At 39.7% G+C, this 18,356-nt stretch overlaps 1 protein-coding gene across 1 annotated transcript in view; it reads right to left on the bottom strand.

Annotated features, from left to right (window-relative positions):
- The window catches only part of LOC112238761 (cell adhesion molecule 2-like), a 499,544-nt gene extending 485,014 nt beyond the window's left edge, over window positions 1-14,530 (bottom strand). The window contains exon 1 of the mRNA XM_042309731.1: window positions 14,114-14,530. Coding sequence (XP_042165665.1) covers window positions 14,114-14,174 — 61 coding nt within the window. The 5' untranslated portion in view covers window positions 14,175-14,530. The remainder of the gene's footprint in view (window positions 1-14,113) is intronic.
- Window positions 14,531-18,356: the final 3,826 nt, after the last annotated feature.

Here is an 18,356-nt window from a genome sequence, read left to right on the forward strand (position 1 = left end):
AACTGCAAAAAATCTGGCAAAGAAATTACCTTTATGTCGTGAATACAAAGCGTTATGTTTGGGGTAAATCCAACACATTACTGAGTATCACTCTTCATATTTTCTAAATGTATACTGCAAAAGATGTGACAATATATTATTATATATTTTAACTTGAACAGTATACACACTGTACATGTAAGGTTTTCATCCTTTACGTTGTGTAGGAAATATCACAGATAATGATAATGTTCTTGTTAAGATAGGAATGTGATTTTAGTTTTCTAATAAGATCATAGTTTGTGATGATACTTTGCCCCAGTAAGTAGCCACACCCGAGGGAGCTCAGAGAGCGTGTCAGCAAGTCGGAAACTCCCCCTTTTTACCAGAGTGTAAAAAGATTGAGTTGTTTATGAACATAAAAGACCAGAAGGACTCAAACTGCAGGTTAGGTCTTCATTGGTTACGACCCTGAAAATCAACACGAGGTGAAGACGACAAAGTAGCCTTTCTACCAATCAATGTTACGGCTGAATAGCTGTTCTAAGTACTGTTATCTAAGAAAGTGAATTTCGACAATAGCTAGATGTATACCATCTGTAAATACAAATACAATAGCTAAATTACGAGCCTAGTAGGTTTAGCCATAGAAAAAGACAGGAACCTTCATGATTGGCCGAGATAGAGTGTGCTGGAGATGCCGAGGGATAAATTCAGATTGGTCTGCCATGTAGCTCGCTTCTGTCTATAACATGAGCTGCTCAGTATGTGTAGATAATCCTTGCTACCGCAGCTTTTTCTAAAGATATAACGTTAGCAGCAGTTACTCTTCCTGGGGTTTATTATGGATCCCCATTAGTTCCTGCCCAAGGCAGCAGCTACTCTTCCTGGGGTTTACTATGGATCCCCATTAGTTCCTGTCAAGGCAGCAGCTACTCTTCCTGAGGTGTATTATGGATCCCTGTTAGTTCCTGCCAAGGCAGCAGCTACTCTTCCTGGGGGTTTATTATGGATGCCCATTAGTTCCTGCCAAGGCAGCAGCTACTCTTCCTGGGGGTTTATTATGGATCCCCATTAGTTCCTGCCAAGGCAGCAGCTACTCTTCCTGGGGGTTTATTATGGATCCCCAGCCACTCTTCCTGGAGTCCGGTACAATGAAGGCAGTTATACCATTTTAAAAACATTACAATACATTCATTACATAATTCAGATGAGGAGGAGAGGCAGGAGGGGCAGGAGGGGCAGGAGGCAGGAGGGGCAGGAGGGGCAGGAGGGGCAGGAGGGCAGGAGGGGCAGGAGGGGCAGGAGGGGCAGGAGATGGCTCCCCTGGTGAATGATCCCCAAGCAACACCAGCACCAACACCAGGATAACGACTGGCATCCAACAAGTGCAAACCTACGTTCAGCCACCAGGATAGAAAAGGTAAACATTCTACTCTGTGTTTTCCCCAGTTTCTTACGTAGGCTGGCGACCAGCGTGATCAAGGAAGCCTCCTCAAGCCTATAATCCCCGGCAAGCAAACAATTGCCACATTGGAACTCTGAGTGATCAGTTTGTCCTGAAACAAAGCGTAGAAGATACAGATCCTGCAGTATTGGAACCGCGTCGCGGAATCCATGCAAAGATAAGTTTGGTTTTCATGTTTAACAAAGATTGTGTTTTAGTTCAAATAACAAAGCGAGTGTTTCCAGTATGCAGTGTTCAGCTACACACTCTGATGATGTCAGAGTAAAGTGTGACAAATGTTCATTTTTTTTTTCATATTTCATTTGCTTTGGAAATGTACACATATGTTTCCCATCATACAACACAACATGGCAATAAAGCCCCTTAAATTCAAATGAGAGAGAGAGAGAGAGAGAGAGAGAGAGAGAGAGAGAGAGATTACACATTGACTGCTGTTGTGCTGAGGAGTGAGCTAACTATTTAAGAACAAACACACACACATACAGAGAAAGACACTCAGACACACACACATACAGAGAAAGACACTCAGACACCCACACACACATACAGAGAAAGACACTCAGACACCCACACACACATACAGAGAAAGACACTCAGACACCCACACACACATACAGAGAAAGACACTCAGACACCCACACACACATACAGAGAAAGACACTCAGACACCCACACACACATACAGAGAAAGACACTCAGACACCCACACACACATACAGAGAAAGACACTCAGACACCCACACACACATACAGAGAAAGACACTCAGACACCCACACACACATACAGAGAAAGACACTCAGACACCCACACACACATACAGAGAAAGACACTCACATACAGAGAAAGACAGACACACACACACATACAGAGAAAGACACTCAGACACCCACACACACATACAGAGAAAGACACTCAGACACCCACACACACATACAGAGAAAGACACTCAGACACCCACACACACATACAGAGAAAGACACTCAGACACCCACACACACACAGAGACACAATGTGGGAATACTACTGCGCTGCCAAAGACACTTTTCACCCAGAACCCAGTGACAGACACAGGTAAATGGCCACAGAGAAGAGGAGTAAACACACACAGTGATATAGAGGCAGTGACAGGCTTTCAATGCCAAGTCATTACCCACTGGGACCTTGACACGCATAGTTTGGAAGGAGTCAACATTATTTCCACACTGGGTTAAACTACCAGGATCATACCATGGCTTCATGTATGTTAGTGCATTAGGGGGTGTGAGAGAGATGGTTGTTAGTCACTGACTGCCCTCAGCGAATCTCTCTCTCTCTTTCATTACTGACACCCCCACCGACTCTTCCCACGACTCTTCCCCTCTTCACACTTTTGCATGGAGTTCCATTCTATCCATGTTTTAATAACATCTATCCCTCTTCTATCCCTCTTCTATCCCTCTATGCCATTCTATTCATGTTCTATCCATGTTCTATCCATGTTCTATCCCTCTTCTATCCATGTTCTATCCATCTTCTATCCATGTTCTATCCATGTTCTATCCATGTTCTATCCATCTTCTATCCATCTTCTATCCATGTTCTATCCTCATTCTATCCATGTTCTATCCATGTTCTATCCATGTTCTATCCATGTTCTATCCCTCTTCTATCCCTCTTCTATCCCTCTATCCCATTCTATCAAGTTCTATCCATGTTCTATCCATGTTCTAACCAAGTTATATCCATGTTCTATCCTCTTCTAACCATCTTCTATCCATCTTCTATCCATGTTCTATCCCTCTTCTATCCATGTTCTATCCCGTTCTATCCATGTTCTATCCAAGTTCTATCCATGTTCTATCCTCTTCTATCCATGTTCTATCCCGTTCTATCCATGTTCTATCCATGTTCTATCCATGTTCTATCCCGTTCTATCCATGTTCTATCCATGTTCTATCCATGTTCTATCCCGTTCTATACCATTCTATCCATGTTCTATCCATGTTCTATCCATGTTCTATCCATCGTTCTATCCATGTTCTATCCATGTTCTATCCATGTTCTAACCAAGTTCTATCCATGTTCTATCCTCTTCTATCCATGTTCTATCCCGTTCTATCCATGTTCTATCCCGTTCTATCCATGTTCTATCCATGTTCTATCCATGTTCTATCCCGTTCTATCCCGTTCTATCCCGTTCTATCCATGTTCTATCAATGTTCTATCCATGTTCTATCCATCTTCTATCCATGTTCTATCCATGTTCTATCCAAGTTCTATCCATGTTCTATCCTCTTCTATCCATGTTCTATCCCGTTCTATCCATGTTCTATCCATGTTCTATCCATGTTCTATCCATGTTCTACCCCGTTCTATCCATGTTCTATCCATGTTCTACCCATGTTCTATCCCGTTCTATACCGTTCTATCCATGTTCTATCCATGTTCTATCCATGTTCTATACCGTTCTATCCATGTTCTATCCATGTTCTATCCCGTTCTATCCATGTTCTATCCATGTTCTATCCATGTTCTATCCCGTTCTATCCATGTTCTATCCCGTTCTATCCATGTTCTATCCATGTTCTATCCATGTTCTATCCATGTTCTATCCATCTTCTATCCCATTCTATCCATCTTCTATCCCGTTCTATCCATCTTCTATCCATGTTCTATCAATGTTCTATACCATTCTATCCATGTTCTATCCATGTTCTATCCCGTTCTATCCATGTTCTATCCCGTTCTATCCATGTTCTATCCATGTTCTATCCCGTTCTATCCATGTTCTATCCATGTTATATCCCGTTCTATCCCGTTCTATCCATGTTCTATCCATGTTCTATCAATGTTCTATACCGTTCTATCCATGTTCTATCCATGTTCTATCCATGTTCTATCCATGTTCTATCCATGTTCTATCCATGTTCTATCCATGTTCTATCCATGTTCTATCCATGTTCTATCCATGTTCTATCCATCTTCTATCCATCTTCTATCCCATTCTATCCATGTTCTATCCATCTTCTATCCATGTTCTATCCATGTTCTAATCATGTTCTATCCCTCTTGTATCCATGTTCTATCCATGTTCTATCCATCTTCTATCCATGTTCTATCCATGTTCTATCCATTCTATCAATGTTCTATCCATCTTCTATCCCTATCCCATTCTATCCAAGTTCTATCCATGTTCTATCCAAGTTCTATCCATGTTCTATCCATGTTCTATCCCTCTTCTATCCATGTTCTATCCATGTTCTATCCCGTTCTATCCATGTTCTATCCATGTTCTATCCATGTTCTATCCCATTCTATCCATGTTCTATCCATGTTCTATCCATGTTCTATCCTATTCTATCCATGTTCTATCCCGTTCTATCCATGTTCTATCCATGTTCTATCCATGTTCTATCCCATTCTATCCATGTTCTATCCCTCTTCTATCCATGTTCTATCCATGTTCTATCCATCTTCTATCCATGTTCTATCCATGTTCTATCCATGTTCTATCCATGTTCTATCCATGTTCTATCCATCTTCTATCCATGTTCTATCCATCTTCTATCCCGTTCTATCCATCTTCTATCCATCTTCTATCCATCTTCTATCCATGTTCTATCCATGTTCTATCCAAGTTCTATCCATGTTCTATCCTCTTCTATCCATGTTCTATCCCGTTCTATCCATGTTCTATCCATGTTCTATCCATGTTCTATCCATGTTCTATCCATCTTCTATCCATGTTCTATCAATGTTCTATCCATGTTCTATCCATGTTCTATACCATTCTATCCCTCTTCTATCCATGTTCTATCCATGTTCTATACCATTCTATCCCTCTTCTATCCATGTTCTATCCCGTTCTATCCATGTTCTATCCATGTTCTATCCATGTTCTATCCATGTTCTATCCATGTTCTATCCTCTTCTATCCATGTTCTATCCATGTTCTATCCATGTTCTATCCATGTTCTATCCCGTTCTATCCATCTTCTATCCCGTTCTATCCATCTTCTATCCCGTTCTATCCATGTTCTATCCATGTTCTATCCATGTTCTATACCATTCTATCCATGTTCTATCCATGTTCTATCCATGTTCTATCCAGTTCTATCCATGTTCTATCCATGTTCTATCCATGTTCTATCCATGTTCTATCCATCTTCTATCCATCATTCTATCCATCTTCTATCCCGTTCTATCCATCTTCTATCCATGTTCTATCAATGTTCTATACCATTCTATCCATGTTCTATCCATGTTCTATCCCGTTCTATCCCGTTCTATCCATGTTCTATCCATGTTCTATCCATGTTCTATCCATGTTCTATCCCTGTTCTATCCATGTTCTATCCATGTTCTATCCATGTTCTATCCCGTTCTATCCATGTTCTATCCATCTTCTATCCCATTCTATCCATGTTCTATCCATCTTCTATCCATGTTCTATCCATGTTCTAATCATGTTCTATCCCTCTTGTATCCATGTTCTATCCATGTTCTATCCATGTTCTATCCATGTTCTATCCATGTTATATCCCATTCTATCAATGTTCTATCCCTCTTCTATCCCTGTTCTATCCCTGTTCTATCCATGTTCTATCCATGTTCTATCCATGTTCTATCCATGTTCTATACCATTCTATCCCTCTTCTATCCATGTTCTATCCCTCTCCTATCCCTCTCCTATCCATGTTCTGTCCCATTCTATCCATGTTCTGTCCCATTCTATCCATGTGCTATCCATGTTCTATCCATCTTCTATCCCTGTTCTATCCATGTTCTATCCCTGTTCTATCCCTGTTCTATCCATGTTCTATCCATGTTCTATCCCTCTTCTATCCATCTTCTATCCATGTTCTATCCATGTTCTATCCATGTTCTATTCACATTCTATCCCTCTTCTATCCATGTTCTATACATCTTCTAAACCATGTTCTATCCATGTTCTATCCCTCTTCTATCCATGTTCTATACATCTTCTAAACTTCTATCCATGTTCTATCCCATTCTATCCATGTGCTATCCATGTGCTATCCATCTTCTATCCATGTTCTATCCATCTTCTATCCATGTTCTATTCCATCTTCTATCCATGTTCTATCCATCTTCTATCCATGTTCTATACATCTTCTAAACCGTTCTATCCATGTTCTATCCCTCTTCTATCCATGTTCTATCCATCTTCTAAACATCTATCCATGTTCTATCCATCTTCTATCCCGTTCTATCCATCTTCTATCCATGTTCTATCCCGTTCTATCCATGTTCTATCCATGTTCTATCCTCGTTCTATCCATGTTTTATCCATCTTCTATCCATCTTCTATCCATCTTCTATCCATGTTCTATCCCTCTTCTATCCATGTTCTATCCCGTTCTATCCATGTTCTATCCATGTTCTATCCTCTTCTAACCATCTTCTATCCATCTTCTATCCATGTTCTATCCTCTTCTATCCATGTTCTATCCCGTTCTATCCATGTTCTATCCATGTTCTATCCATGTTCTATCCATGTTCTATCCATGTTCTATCCCGTTCTATCCATGTTCTATCCATGTTCTATCCATGTTCTATCCATGTTCTATCCATGTTCTATCCATGTTCTATCCATGTTCTATCCATGTTCTATCCATGTTCTATCCCGTTCTATCCATGTTCTATCCATGTTCTATCCATTCTATCCATGTTCTATCCATGTTCTATCCATGTTCTATCCCGTTCTATCCATGTTCTATCCATGTTCTATCCATGTTCTATCCCGTTCTATCCATGTTCTATCCATCTTCTATCCCATTCTATCCATGTTCTATCCATGTTCTATCCATGTTCTAATCCATGTTCTATCCCTCTTGTATCCATGTTCTATCCATGTTCTATCCATGTTCTATCCATGTTCTATCCATGTTATATCCATTCTATCAATGTTCTATCCCTCTTCTATCCATGTTCTATCCCTGTTCTATCCCTGTTCTATCCATGTTCTATCCATGTTCTATTCATGTTCTATCCATGTTCTATCCATGTTCTATCCATGTTCTATCCATGTTCTGTCCCATTCTATCCATGTTCTGTCCCATTCTATCCATGTGCTATCCATGTTCTATCCATGTTCTGTCCCATTCTATCCATGTTCTATCAATGTTCTATCCCTCTTCTATCCCTGTTCTATCCATGTTCTATCCCTGTTCTATCCCTGTTCTATCCCTCTTCTATCCATGTTCTATCCCTCTTCTATCCCTCTTCTATCCCTCTTCTATCCATGTTCTATCCATGTTCTATCCATGTTCTATTCACGTTCTATCCATGTTCTATCCCTCTTCTATCCATGTTCTATCCATGTTCTATCCCTCTTCTATCCATGTTCTATACATCTTCTAAACCGTTCTATCCATGTTCTATCCCATTCTATCCATGTTCTATCCATGTTCTATCCATGTTCTATCCATGTTCTATCCATCTTCTATCCATCTTCTATCCATGTTCTATCCATGTTCTATCCATCTTCTATCCCGTTCTATCCATCTTCTATCCATCTTCTATCCATCTTCTATCCATCTTCTATCCATGTTCTATCCATGTTCTATCCATGTTCTATCCATCTTCTATCCCGTTCTATCCATCTTCTATCCATCTTCTATCCATCTTCTATCCATGTTCTATCCATCTTCTATCCATCTTCTATCCATCTTCTATCCATCTTCTATCCATGTTCTATCCATCTTCTATCCATGTTCTATCCATGTTCTATCCATCTTCTATACCATTCTATCCATCTTCTATCCATCTTCTATCCATCTTCTATCCATCTTCTATCCATCTTCTATCCATCTTCTATCCCATTCTATCCATCTCCTATCCACGTTCTATCCATCTTCTATCCATTATATCCATGTTCTATCCATGTTCTATCCCTCTTCTATCCCTGTTCTATCCCTCTTCTATCCATGTTCTATCCATGTTCTATCCATGTTCTATCCCTCTTCTATCCATGTTCTATCCATGTTCTATCCCATTATATCCATGTTCTATCCATCTTCTATCCATGTTCTATCCATGTTCTATCCATGCTCTATCCATGTTCTATCCCATTCTATCCATGTTCTATCCATTCTATCCATGTTCTATCCATGTTCTATCCCATTCTATCCATGTTCTATCCCATTCTATCCATGTTCTATCCATCTTCTATCCATGTTCTATCCATGTTCTATCCATGTTCTATCCCATTCTATCCATGTTCTATCCCATGTTCTATCCATGTTCTATCCCTCTTCTATCCATGTTCTATCCATCTTCTATCCATGTTCTATCCATGTTCTATCCATGTTCTATCCATGTTCTATCCATGTTCTATCCATCTTCTATCCATGTTCTATCCATCTTCTATCCATGTTCTATCCATGTTCTATCCTCTTCTATCCATGTTCTATCCATCTTCTATCCATCTTCTATCCATGTTCTATCCATGTTCTATCCATGTTCTATCCATCTTCTATCCCATTCTATCCATGTTCTATCCCATTCTATCCATGTTCTATCCCTCTTCTATCCATGTTCTATCCATGTTCTATCCATCTTCTATCCATGTTCTATCCTCTTCTATCCATGTTCTATCCATCTTCTATCCATCTTCTATCCATGTTCTATCCATGTTCTATCCCTCTTCTATCCATGTTCTATCCCGTTCTATCCATGTTCTATCCATGTTCTATCCTCTTCTAACCATCTTCTATCCATCTTCTATCCATGTTCTATCCATCTTCTATCCATCTTCTATCCCATTCTATCCATGTTCTATCCATGTTCTATCCATGTTCTATCCATGTTCTATCCATGTTCTATCCATGTTCTATCCATCTTCTATCCCATTCTATCCATGTTCTATCCATCTTCTATCCCATTCTATCCATGTTCTATCCATGTTCTATCCATGTTCTATCCATGTTCTATCCATGTTCTATCCCGTTCTATCCATGTTCTATCCATCTTCTATCCATGTTCTATCCATGTTCTATCCATGTTCTATCCATGTTCTATCCATGTTCTATCCCGTTCTATCCATGTTCTATCCATCTTCTATCCATGTTCTATCCATGTTCTATCCCTGTTCTATCCATGTTCTATCCATGTTCTATCCATGTTCTATCCCTCTTCTATCCATGTTCTATCCATGTTCTATCCATGTTCTATCCATGTTCTATCCCTGTTCTATCCATGTTCTATCCATGTTCTATCCATGTTCTATCCCTCTTCTATCCATGTTCTATCCATCTTCTATCCATCTTCTATCCATGTTCTATCCATGTTCTATCCCTGTTCTATCCCTGTTCTATCCATGTTCTATTCACGTTCTATCCATGTTCTATCCATGTTCTAGCCATGTTCTATCCCTCTTCTATCCATGTTCTATCCATGTTCTATACCATTCTATCCCTCTTCTATCCATGTTCTATCCATGTTCTATACCATTCTATCCCTCTTCTATCCCATTCTATCCATGTTCTATCCATGTTCTCTATCCATGTTCTATCCCATTCTATCCATGTTCTATCCCTGTTCTATCCCTGTTCTATCCATGTTCTATCCCATTCTATCCATGTTCTATCCCGTTCTAATAATGTTCTCATTCTATGATAGAACTTCTGTCCACGCTCTGTCCACTCTCTGTCCACTCTCCTGTTAAACCATCTATTTGGGCACTGAATAACGGTGCTAAACATTCACCAAGCCTATAAAAAGCCCAAAGTCCTGCTGCGCATTCTGTAGCACTACAAAACATACAAGCATGGCTATAGGCTAAAGCCTGAGATGCTTTACAGTGAAGTCCTTATCTGAATGACTGTCCTCATTAGAAGAAAACAGGTTTCTTTATATAGCCTACTATGCAGTTTCCTCCATTTGTTTTCAGACGATTCGTAATGAACCAATAATGGAAAAAATGTTTGAGATGTTGTTGTTGTTGCTGCTGCAACAACAACCTGCTCACCAGGGAAGATGTTAAGCCTCTTTGTGAGGTGTGTTTTGTGCGTTCTGAACTGTTAAGCGTTCATTTCTCCATTGAACACAACCAAAGAAAGCGTTCATTTCTCCATTGAACACAACCAAAGCAAGCGTTCATTTCTCCATTGAACACAACCAAAGCAAGCGTTCATTTCTCCATTGAACACAACCAAAGCAAGCGTTCATTTCTCCATTGAACACAACCAAAGCAAGCGTTCATTTCTCCATTGAACACAACCAAAGCAAGCGTTCATTTCTCCATTGAACACAACCAAAGCAAGCGTTCATTTCTCCATTGAACACAACCAAAGCAAGCGTTCATTTCTCCATTGAACACAACCAAAGCAAGCGTTCATTTCTCCATTGAACACAACCAAAGCAAGCGTTCATTTCTCCATTGAACACAACCAAAGAAAGCGTTCATTTCTCCATTGAAAACAACCAAAGCAAGCGTTCATTTCTCCATTGAACACAACCAAAGAAAGCGTTCATTTCTCCATTGAACACAACCAAAGAAAGCGTTCATTTCTCCATTGAACACAACCAAAGCAAGCGTTCATTTCTCCTTTGAACACAACCAAAGCAAGCGTTCATTTCTCCTTTGAACGCAACCAAAGCAAAGCGTTCATTTCTCCATTGAACACAACCAAAGAAAGCGTTCATTTCTCCATTGAACACAACCAAAGAAAGCGTTCATTTCTCCATTGAACACAACCAAAGAAAGCGTTCATTTCTCCATTGAACACAACCAAAGCAAGCGTTCATTTCTCCATTGAACACAACCAAAGCAAGCGTTCATTTCTCCATTGAACACAACCAAAGCAAGCGTGCACAACAGGTCCCATAGGCACCCAAATCATCCCAAAAATTATGCACATTAAATTACGTTCATTCCAATGCATTAGCACGTATATCTGGGACCCTGGTGGGTGACAGGGCGGGAGACAGACCACCAGATATACCCTGGTATTATGTAGCCATGAGGAGACAGACCACCAGATATACCTGTCACGACTTCCGCCGAAGTTGGCTCCCCTGCCTGTTCGGGCGGTGTTCGGCGGTCGTCGCCGTCCTACTAGCTGCTACCGATACCTTTTCGTTTGTCTGTTGGTTTTGTCTTATTAGTTTCACCTGTGTGTATTTTGGTTTAATTAGCTTCCCTATATGTAGTAGTTTGACCCGCCCTTGTTTTGTGCGGGATTGTCTTTATGTTACGTGTGTACATATTAAGTCGTGGTGTATTTTATTTTCTGTACTGGACACCCTGTGGTTTTTGGTTGTCTGGTATAGTGTCCTGCGCCCTGTATTGTATTGGGTGTGCAATAGTAAAGCACTTTACTCCGTTACTCTCTCTCTGCGTCTGATTCCTGCACACACACCTAGTCCCGCGTGACAATACCCTGGTATTATGTAGCCATGAGGAGACAGACCACCTGGACAGGTGTCTTTTATATTGATAACAAGTTCAAACAGGTGCCATTAATACAGGTAACGAGTGGAGGACAGAGGAGCCTCTTAAAGAAGAAGTTACAGGTCTGTGAGAGCCAGAAATCTTGCTTGTTTGTAGGTGACCAAATACTTATTTTCCACCATAATTGGCAAATAAATTCATAAAAAATCCTACAATGTGATTTTCTGGATTTTTTTTCCTCATTTTGTCTGTCATAGTTGAAGTGTACCTATGATAAATTACAGGCCTCATCTTTTTAAGTGGGATAACTTGCACAATTGGTGCCTGACTAAATACTTTTGCCTCACTGTACATACAGCAGTATGTATGTATGTGTATATATACAGCATGTATGTATGTATGTATGTATGTATGTATATATGTATGTATGTAGTATGTATGTATGTATGTATGTATGTATGTATGTATGTATGTATGTATGTATGTATGTATGTATGTATGTATGTATGTACAGAGTGTATGTATGTGTATATATACAGCATGTATGTATGTATGTATGTACAGAGTGTATGTATGTATGTATGTGTATATATACAGCAGTATGTATGTATGTATGTATGTATGTATGTATGTACAGAGTGTATGTATGTGTATATATACAGCATGTATGTATGTATGTATGTATGTATGTATGTATGTATGTATGTATGTATGTATGTATGTATGTATGTATGTATGTATGTGTGTATATATGCATGTTATTTTACTGCTCTAGGGATATCAATATTGTTTGGATAACCTTATTATTATGTATTTGTTCACTCTTTCAGCGATGTGCAATGCAGAGAACAGACAAAGAAGAATTGTAATTTCATTAGCAGTGAATTATTGTAATGTTTGTTTATGTGTCAATTCATCCCATAAGGGATGGGTTGCCAATTGTCGATTTGACACAAAAATAACATTCATTCATTAATTCACCTGTTTCTGTATGCACATCCACTGATTAATTGATCTTATACTACACAGATATAAATAACATACATTTTTCAAAACTAATCCAAATTGTATGTGGTTGGATTAATTTCACCTGTTGTTGAGATGTTTATTCCAATCTAATTTATCAATGTTCCTTACCATGGCAATAATTGATTAATTTCACCTGTTGTTAGTTACCATGGCAATAATTGATTAATTTCACCTGTTGTTAGTTACCATGGCAATAATTGATTAATTTCACCTGTTGTTAGTTACCATGGCAATAATTGATTAATTTCACCTGTTGTTAGTTACCATGGCAATAATTGATTAATTTCACCTGTTGTTAGTTACCATGGCAATAATTGATTAATTTCACCTGTTGTTAGTTACCATGGCAATAATTGATTAATTTCACCTGTTGTTAGTTACCATGGCAATAATTGATTAATTTCACCTGTTGTTAGTTACCATGGCAATAATTGATTAATTTCACCTGTTAGTTACCATGGCAATAATTGATTAATTTCACCTGTTAGTTACCATGGTAATAATTGATTAATTTCACCTGTTAGTTACCATGGCAATAATTGCCGGGGATTTAAAAGTTTTGAATTGTTTGCTATTCGAACTGTGGCTGGATTCCAGTATGATTTATAGAACTCTTTGCAAGCCGGCGTAACAGGCCGATGTGGCCTGCAAACCAGGAGTTTCAGACCACTGTGTTGGCGTTAAAAACTAGGTTGTTGAAGTATGACATTGTCAAAAAAAAGTAATACACAAAAACATTTAAATATTTCATATTTTTATATTTGTAAGGAACTTGCTTGGTGTAGGCTACAGGACTGACAACCATTGAATGCAACAATGATGTCTCTGTTGCTAGAAAACACAGTCGTGGGTGGTACTGGTACTTCTCAAATTCACCTGAAAGGCACCCTAGGAAATAAATATGCATATAAGGCGTTACACCATACGGTGTTAAAACAACACCCTCTAACACAACAGGTGTTCATTCCCGAAGACTAGAGAAAGTGTGACAGCTCTAATAAAGACTTAATTTAAGTCAGAATTTGCAACACCCGCGGTGTTTGGGATGCAACACTCCTGCCTTGTTTGTTCATCAACACTTTGAAATAAGTGTTAGTTTAACACGATTTGTAATGGTCACATATCACTTCTAAGAAGATTTGAAATGACACACTGCGGTTGTAAAATTCTGATTGCAAATTTGCTATGCACACAAACACCAAAATCCATTCCATGTAAAAGTTTAAACCAGCAGGTTTACCTTTTAGCAGGATCCCGTAGACTGCGCACAGTGTCAGGACCAAGTGATGCTTGAGAATCATCCTGTCTTCTCGCTCTATTTACTAGCGTTACCGAAAGCTCTCCGTTCTACGTTAAGCGGTTTGTTATCCAGGTGGGGGTGGCCTCGTCAGTCCTCGTGTTGCTGTGAGATCCGTAAATATATATGGGCTCCTCGTGCGTATAGATCGGTAATAAGGCTTCCCTAACGTTCTCCTCCCTTTATTCGGTTTAGTCCCCTTGGGTGGCCTAGAAGATGTACCGGGAATTGGGTAGCGCGAAGATTAGATGTAACTGCTCCGTAGCACTATAGCTGTGATAATGATTCGTTGTGGTTCCTCCGGTAAGAAGAAGAGATGCTGCCGTATTCCTCTCTTCCTCACTTTGCTCTCACGCACAGAATCGGTAAAGTGCTGCTCTTGAGCTCCGGAGGCGCGTGTGTCAGTCCCGCCCACACAATGGTGACTGATAGGATTGGTTAACCAATCAGGGCCGTCCGTAGTTGAGCACTGTGTGTGTGTGTGTGTGTGTGTGTGTGTGTGTGTGTGTGTGTGTGTGTGTGTGTGTGTGTGTGTGTGTGTGTGTGTGTGTTTGTGTGTGTTGTTTGTGTGTGTTTCGGGGAGGTTAAAAGAGGAATCGGGGGTTTTCTATTCACCGAGCCGCGGGAGCCCTCTAGCCGAGCAGAGTTTGTGGGGCGTTTAAATCCTGAACAGCAATTGACAGGCAATCTGGGCGGATTCAATTATCTTAAACTGCCGGCTACTGGTCGGACGAAGCAGGACAGGAGGAGCGCCTTTCTGAACGGAACAGTTATCAGCATTGTCCAGAATCATACATCTAATTTATATAAAATAAAAGTTTGCATTTTCTAACAATTTGTTTCATTTTGGAAGGCCTTTTGCATTGGAAAACACAGAGTCCTAGTAATTACTACACGTGCATAATGACTTCACTTTTGTTTTGAACGGACTTCGAGGTGCGCATTCCGGTTCCAAATCAAAGGCAATCAACTTTCGGAAGATACAAACACGTGGAACAGATGTTAATCGTACTCTCCCTGCATTGTGTTTTGTTCAAATAACACATTTTTGTATTTAACAAAATACAAAAATACAACACAAAATATAACATGTGTAAATACGTGTAGTTAAACAGGAAACAGCACGTTAGATGTGTAGTTAAACAGGAAACAGCACGTTAGATGTGTAGTTAAACAGGAAACAGCACGTTAGTTGTGTAGTTAAACAGGAAACAGCACGTAAGTTGTGTAGTTAAACAGGAAACAGCACGTTAGATGTGTAGTTAAACAGGAAACAGCACGTTAGATGTGTAGTTAAACAGGAAACAGCACGTTAGTTGTGTAGTTAAACAGGAAACAGCACGTTAGATGTGTAGTTAAACAGGAAACAGCACGTTAGTTGTGGAGTTAAACAGGAAACAGCACGTAAGTTGTGTAGTTAAACAGGAAACAGCACGTAAGTTGTGTAGTTAAACAGGAAACAGCACGTAAGTTGTGTAGTTAAACAGGAAACAGCACGTTAGTTGTGTAGTTAAACAGGAAACAGCACGTTAGTTGTGTAGTTAAACAGGAAACAGCACGTAAGTTGTGTAGTTAAACAGGAAACAGCACGTTAGTTGTGTAGTTAAACAGGAAACAGCACGTTAGTTGTGTAGTTAAACAGGAAACAGCACGTTAGTTGTGCAGAGCTTAATGACGTTGATGGGTGTCATTGGTCAAAATCTGTATCATGAAGACAACTGTGTTAGCAGTGGACTTATGTGACTATTACATCGGTGTATGCTAGCTAACACACTTATTTACAGCAATCATATGCCAAAGCACATCCCAGAAATCCCCTCAATCCCTAACAGGTACCATATACCCACACATGTATAAATCAGCAATGTACAGCAAACTTGTACACATTGTAAAATAGAAAATAGAAAACAGTATTCAGAATGTGACCTACCCCTTGCATCACATTTTCATACTGGGAAGACCTGACATTCGGATCTCCACCTATCATCAAGTGGGCCAATCACAACACACCTTATTGTCATCGGAATTGAACCAACAAATAAGAATGCTTTAATCATTAAACACACCTTTCTTTACAGGCAAGTGGAAACCTAACCAACCCTGTTACACACACCTTCTCTGTCTACACCCTTTTGGAATTAGGAGTCAGCTATCCTGGAGTCAATGAGACGAGATTGGAGATGTCGGTTAGAGCTGCCTTGCCCTATAAAAAAACACCCACAAAATTCTTCTTTGCTTTTCACAAGAAGTATTGCCTGATGTGAACCATGCCTCGAACAAAATAGATCTCAGAAGACCTAAGTTTAAGAATTGTTGACTTGCATAAAGTTGGGTTACAAAAGTATCTCTAAAAGCCTTGATGTTCATCAGTCCACAGTAAGACAAATTGTCTATAAATTGAGAAAGTTCAGCACTGTTGCTACTCTCCCTAGGAGTGTCCGTCCTGCAAAGATGACTGCAAGAGCACAGGGCAGAATGCTCAATGAGGTTAAGAAACATCCTAGAGTGTCAGCTAAAGACTTACAGAAATCTCTGGAACATGCTAACATCTCTGTTGACAAGTCTACAATATGTTAAACACTAAACAAGAATGGTGGTCATAGGAGGACACCACGGAAGAAGCCACTGCAGTCCCCCAAAAACTTTGCTGCACATCTGAAGTTTGCAAAAGTGCATCTGGATGTTCCACAGTGCTACTGGCAAAATATTATGTGGACAGATTAAACTACAGTTGAGTTGTTTGGAAGGAACACACAACACTATGTGTGGAGTAAAGAAGGCACAGCACACCAAGATCAAAACCTCATCCCAACTGTAAAGTATGGTGGAGGAAGCATCATGGTTTGGGGCTGCTTGGCTGCCTCAGGGCCTGGACAGCTTGCTATCATCAACGGAAAAATGAATTCCCAAGTTTATCAAGACATTTTGCTGGAGAATGTTATGCTATCTGTCCGCCAATTGAAGCTCAACAGAAGTTGGGTGATGCAACAGGACAACGACCCAAAACACAGAAGTAAATCAACAACAGAATTACTTTAACAGACGAAAATATGCCTTCTGGAGTGGCCCATTCAGAGTCCTGACCTCAATCCGATTGAGATGCTGTGGCATGACCTCAAGAGAACAATTCACACCAGACATTCCAAGAATATTGCTGAACTGAAACCATTTTGTAAAGAGGAATGGTCCAAAATTCCTCCTGACCATTGTGCAGGTCTGATCCGCAACTACAGAAAAAGTTTGGTTGAGGTTACTGCTGCTAAAGGAGGGTCAACCAGTTATTTTATCCAAGGTTTCACGTACTTGTACAGTGAATGTTTACACGGTGTGTTCAACATGAAAACGTATCTTTTTTGTGTTATTCGTGTAAGCAAACGTTGTCTATTGTTGTGACCTAGATGCATTTCAGATCCAATTTAATGACGGATTTATGCAGAAATTATTCTTGACACTGTATAAATCCACCCTAGTAGTGGTAATGTGTATTATAAATCCCCCCTAGTAGTGGTAATGTGTATTATAAACCCCCCCTAGTAGTGGTAATGTGTCTTCTATATATCCCCTCATTGTGGTAATGTGTATTATAAATCCCCCTGGTAGTGGTGATGTGTATTATAAACCCCCTAGTTGTGGTAATGTGTATTATAAATCCCCCTAGTAGTGGTAATGTGTATTATAAATCCCCCTAGTAGTGGTAATGTGTATTATAAATCCCCCTAGTTGTGGTAATGTGTATTATAAATCCCCCTAGTTGTGGTAATGTGTATTATAAATCCCCCTAGTAGTGGTAATGTGTATTATAAATCCCCCCTAGTAGTGGTAATGTGTATTATAAATCCCCCCTAGTTGTGGTTATGTGTTTTATAAATCCCCCCTAGTAGCGGTAATGTGTATTATAAATCCCCCCTAGTAGCGGTAATGTGTATTATAAATCTCCCCTAGTTGTGGTCGTGTGTTTCATTTGGTGACCTCAGAGAGGACAGGGAACTCACATAACTATATCTCTCAATATGTACATTTCTCAATTATGGGGTTTGCATCTAAGTCTTGTATAAAATGAATGAGTAAAGATGAAACTATTTGGGAAATGATGGAATGTGATGTTAAACCTTTAATGTGAGAGAATTGTATTCCCTTTAAAGTTGAACTAACTCATTGGCCCCCGTGAGGACAGACAGACATGATC

Source organism: Oncorhynchus tshawytscha, linkage group LG30, assembly GCF_018296145.1.
Source record: "Oncorhynchus tshawytscha isolate Ot180627B linkage group LG30, Otsh_v2.0, whole genome shotgun sequence".
Taxonomy (NCBI): domain Eukaryota; kingdom Metazoa; phylum Chordata; class Actinopteri; order Salmoniformes; family Salmonidae; genus Oncorhynchus; species Oncorhynchus tshawytscha.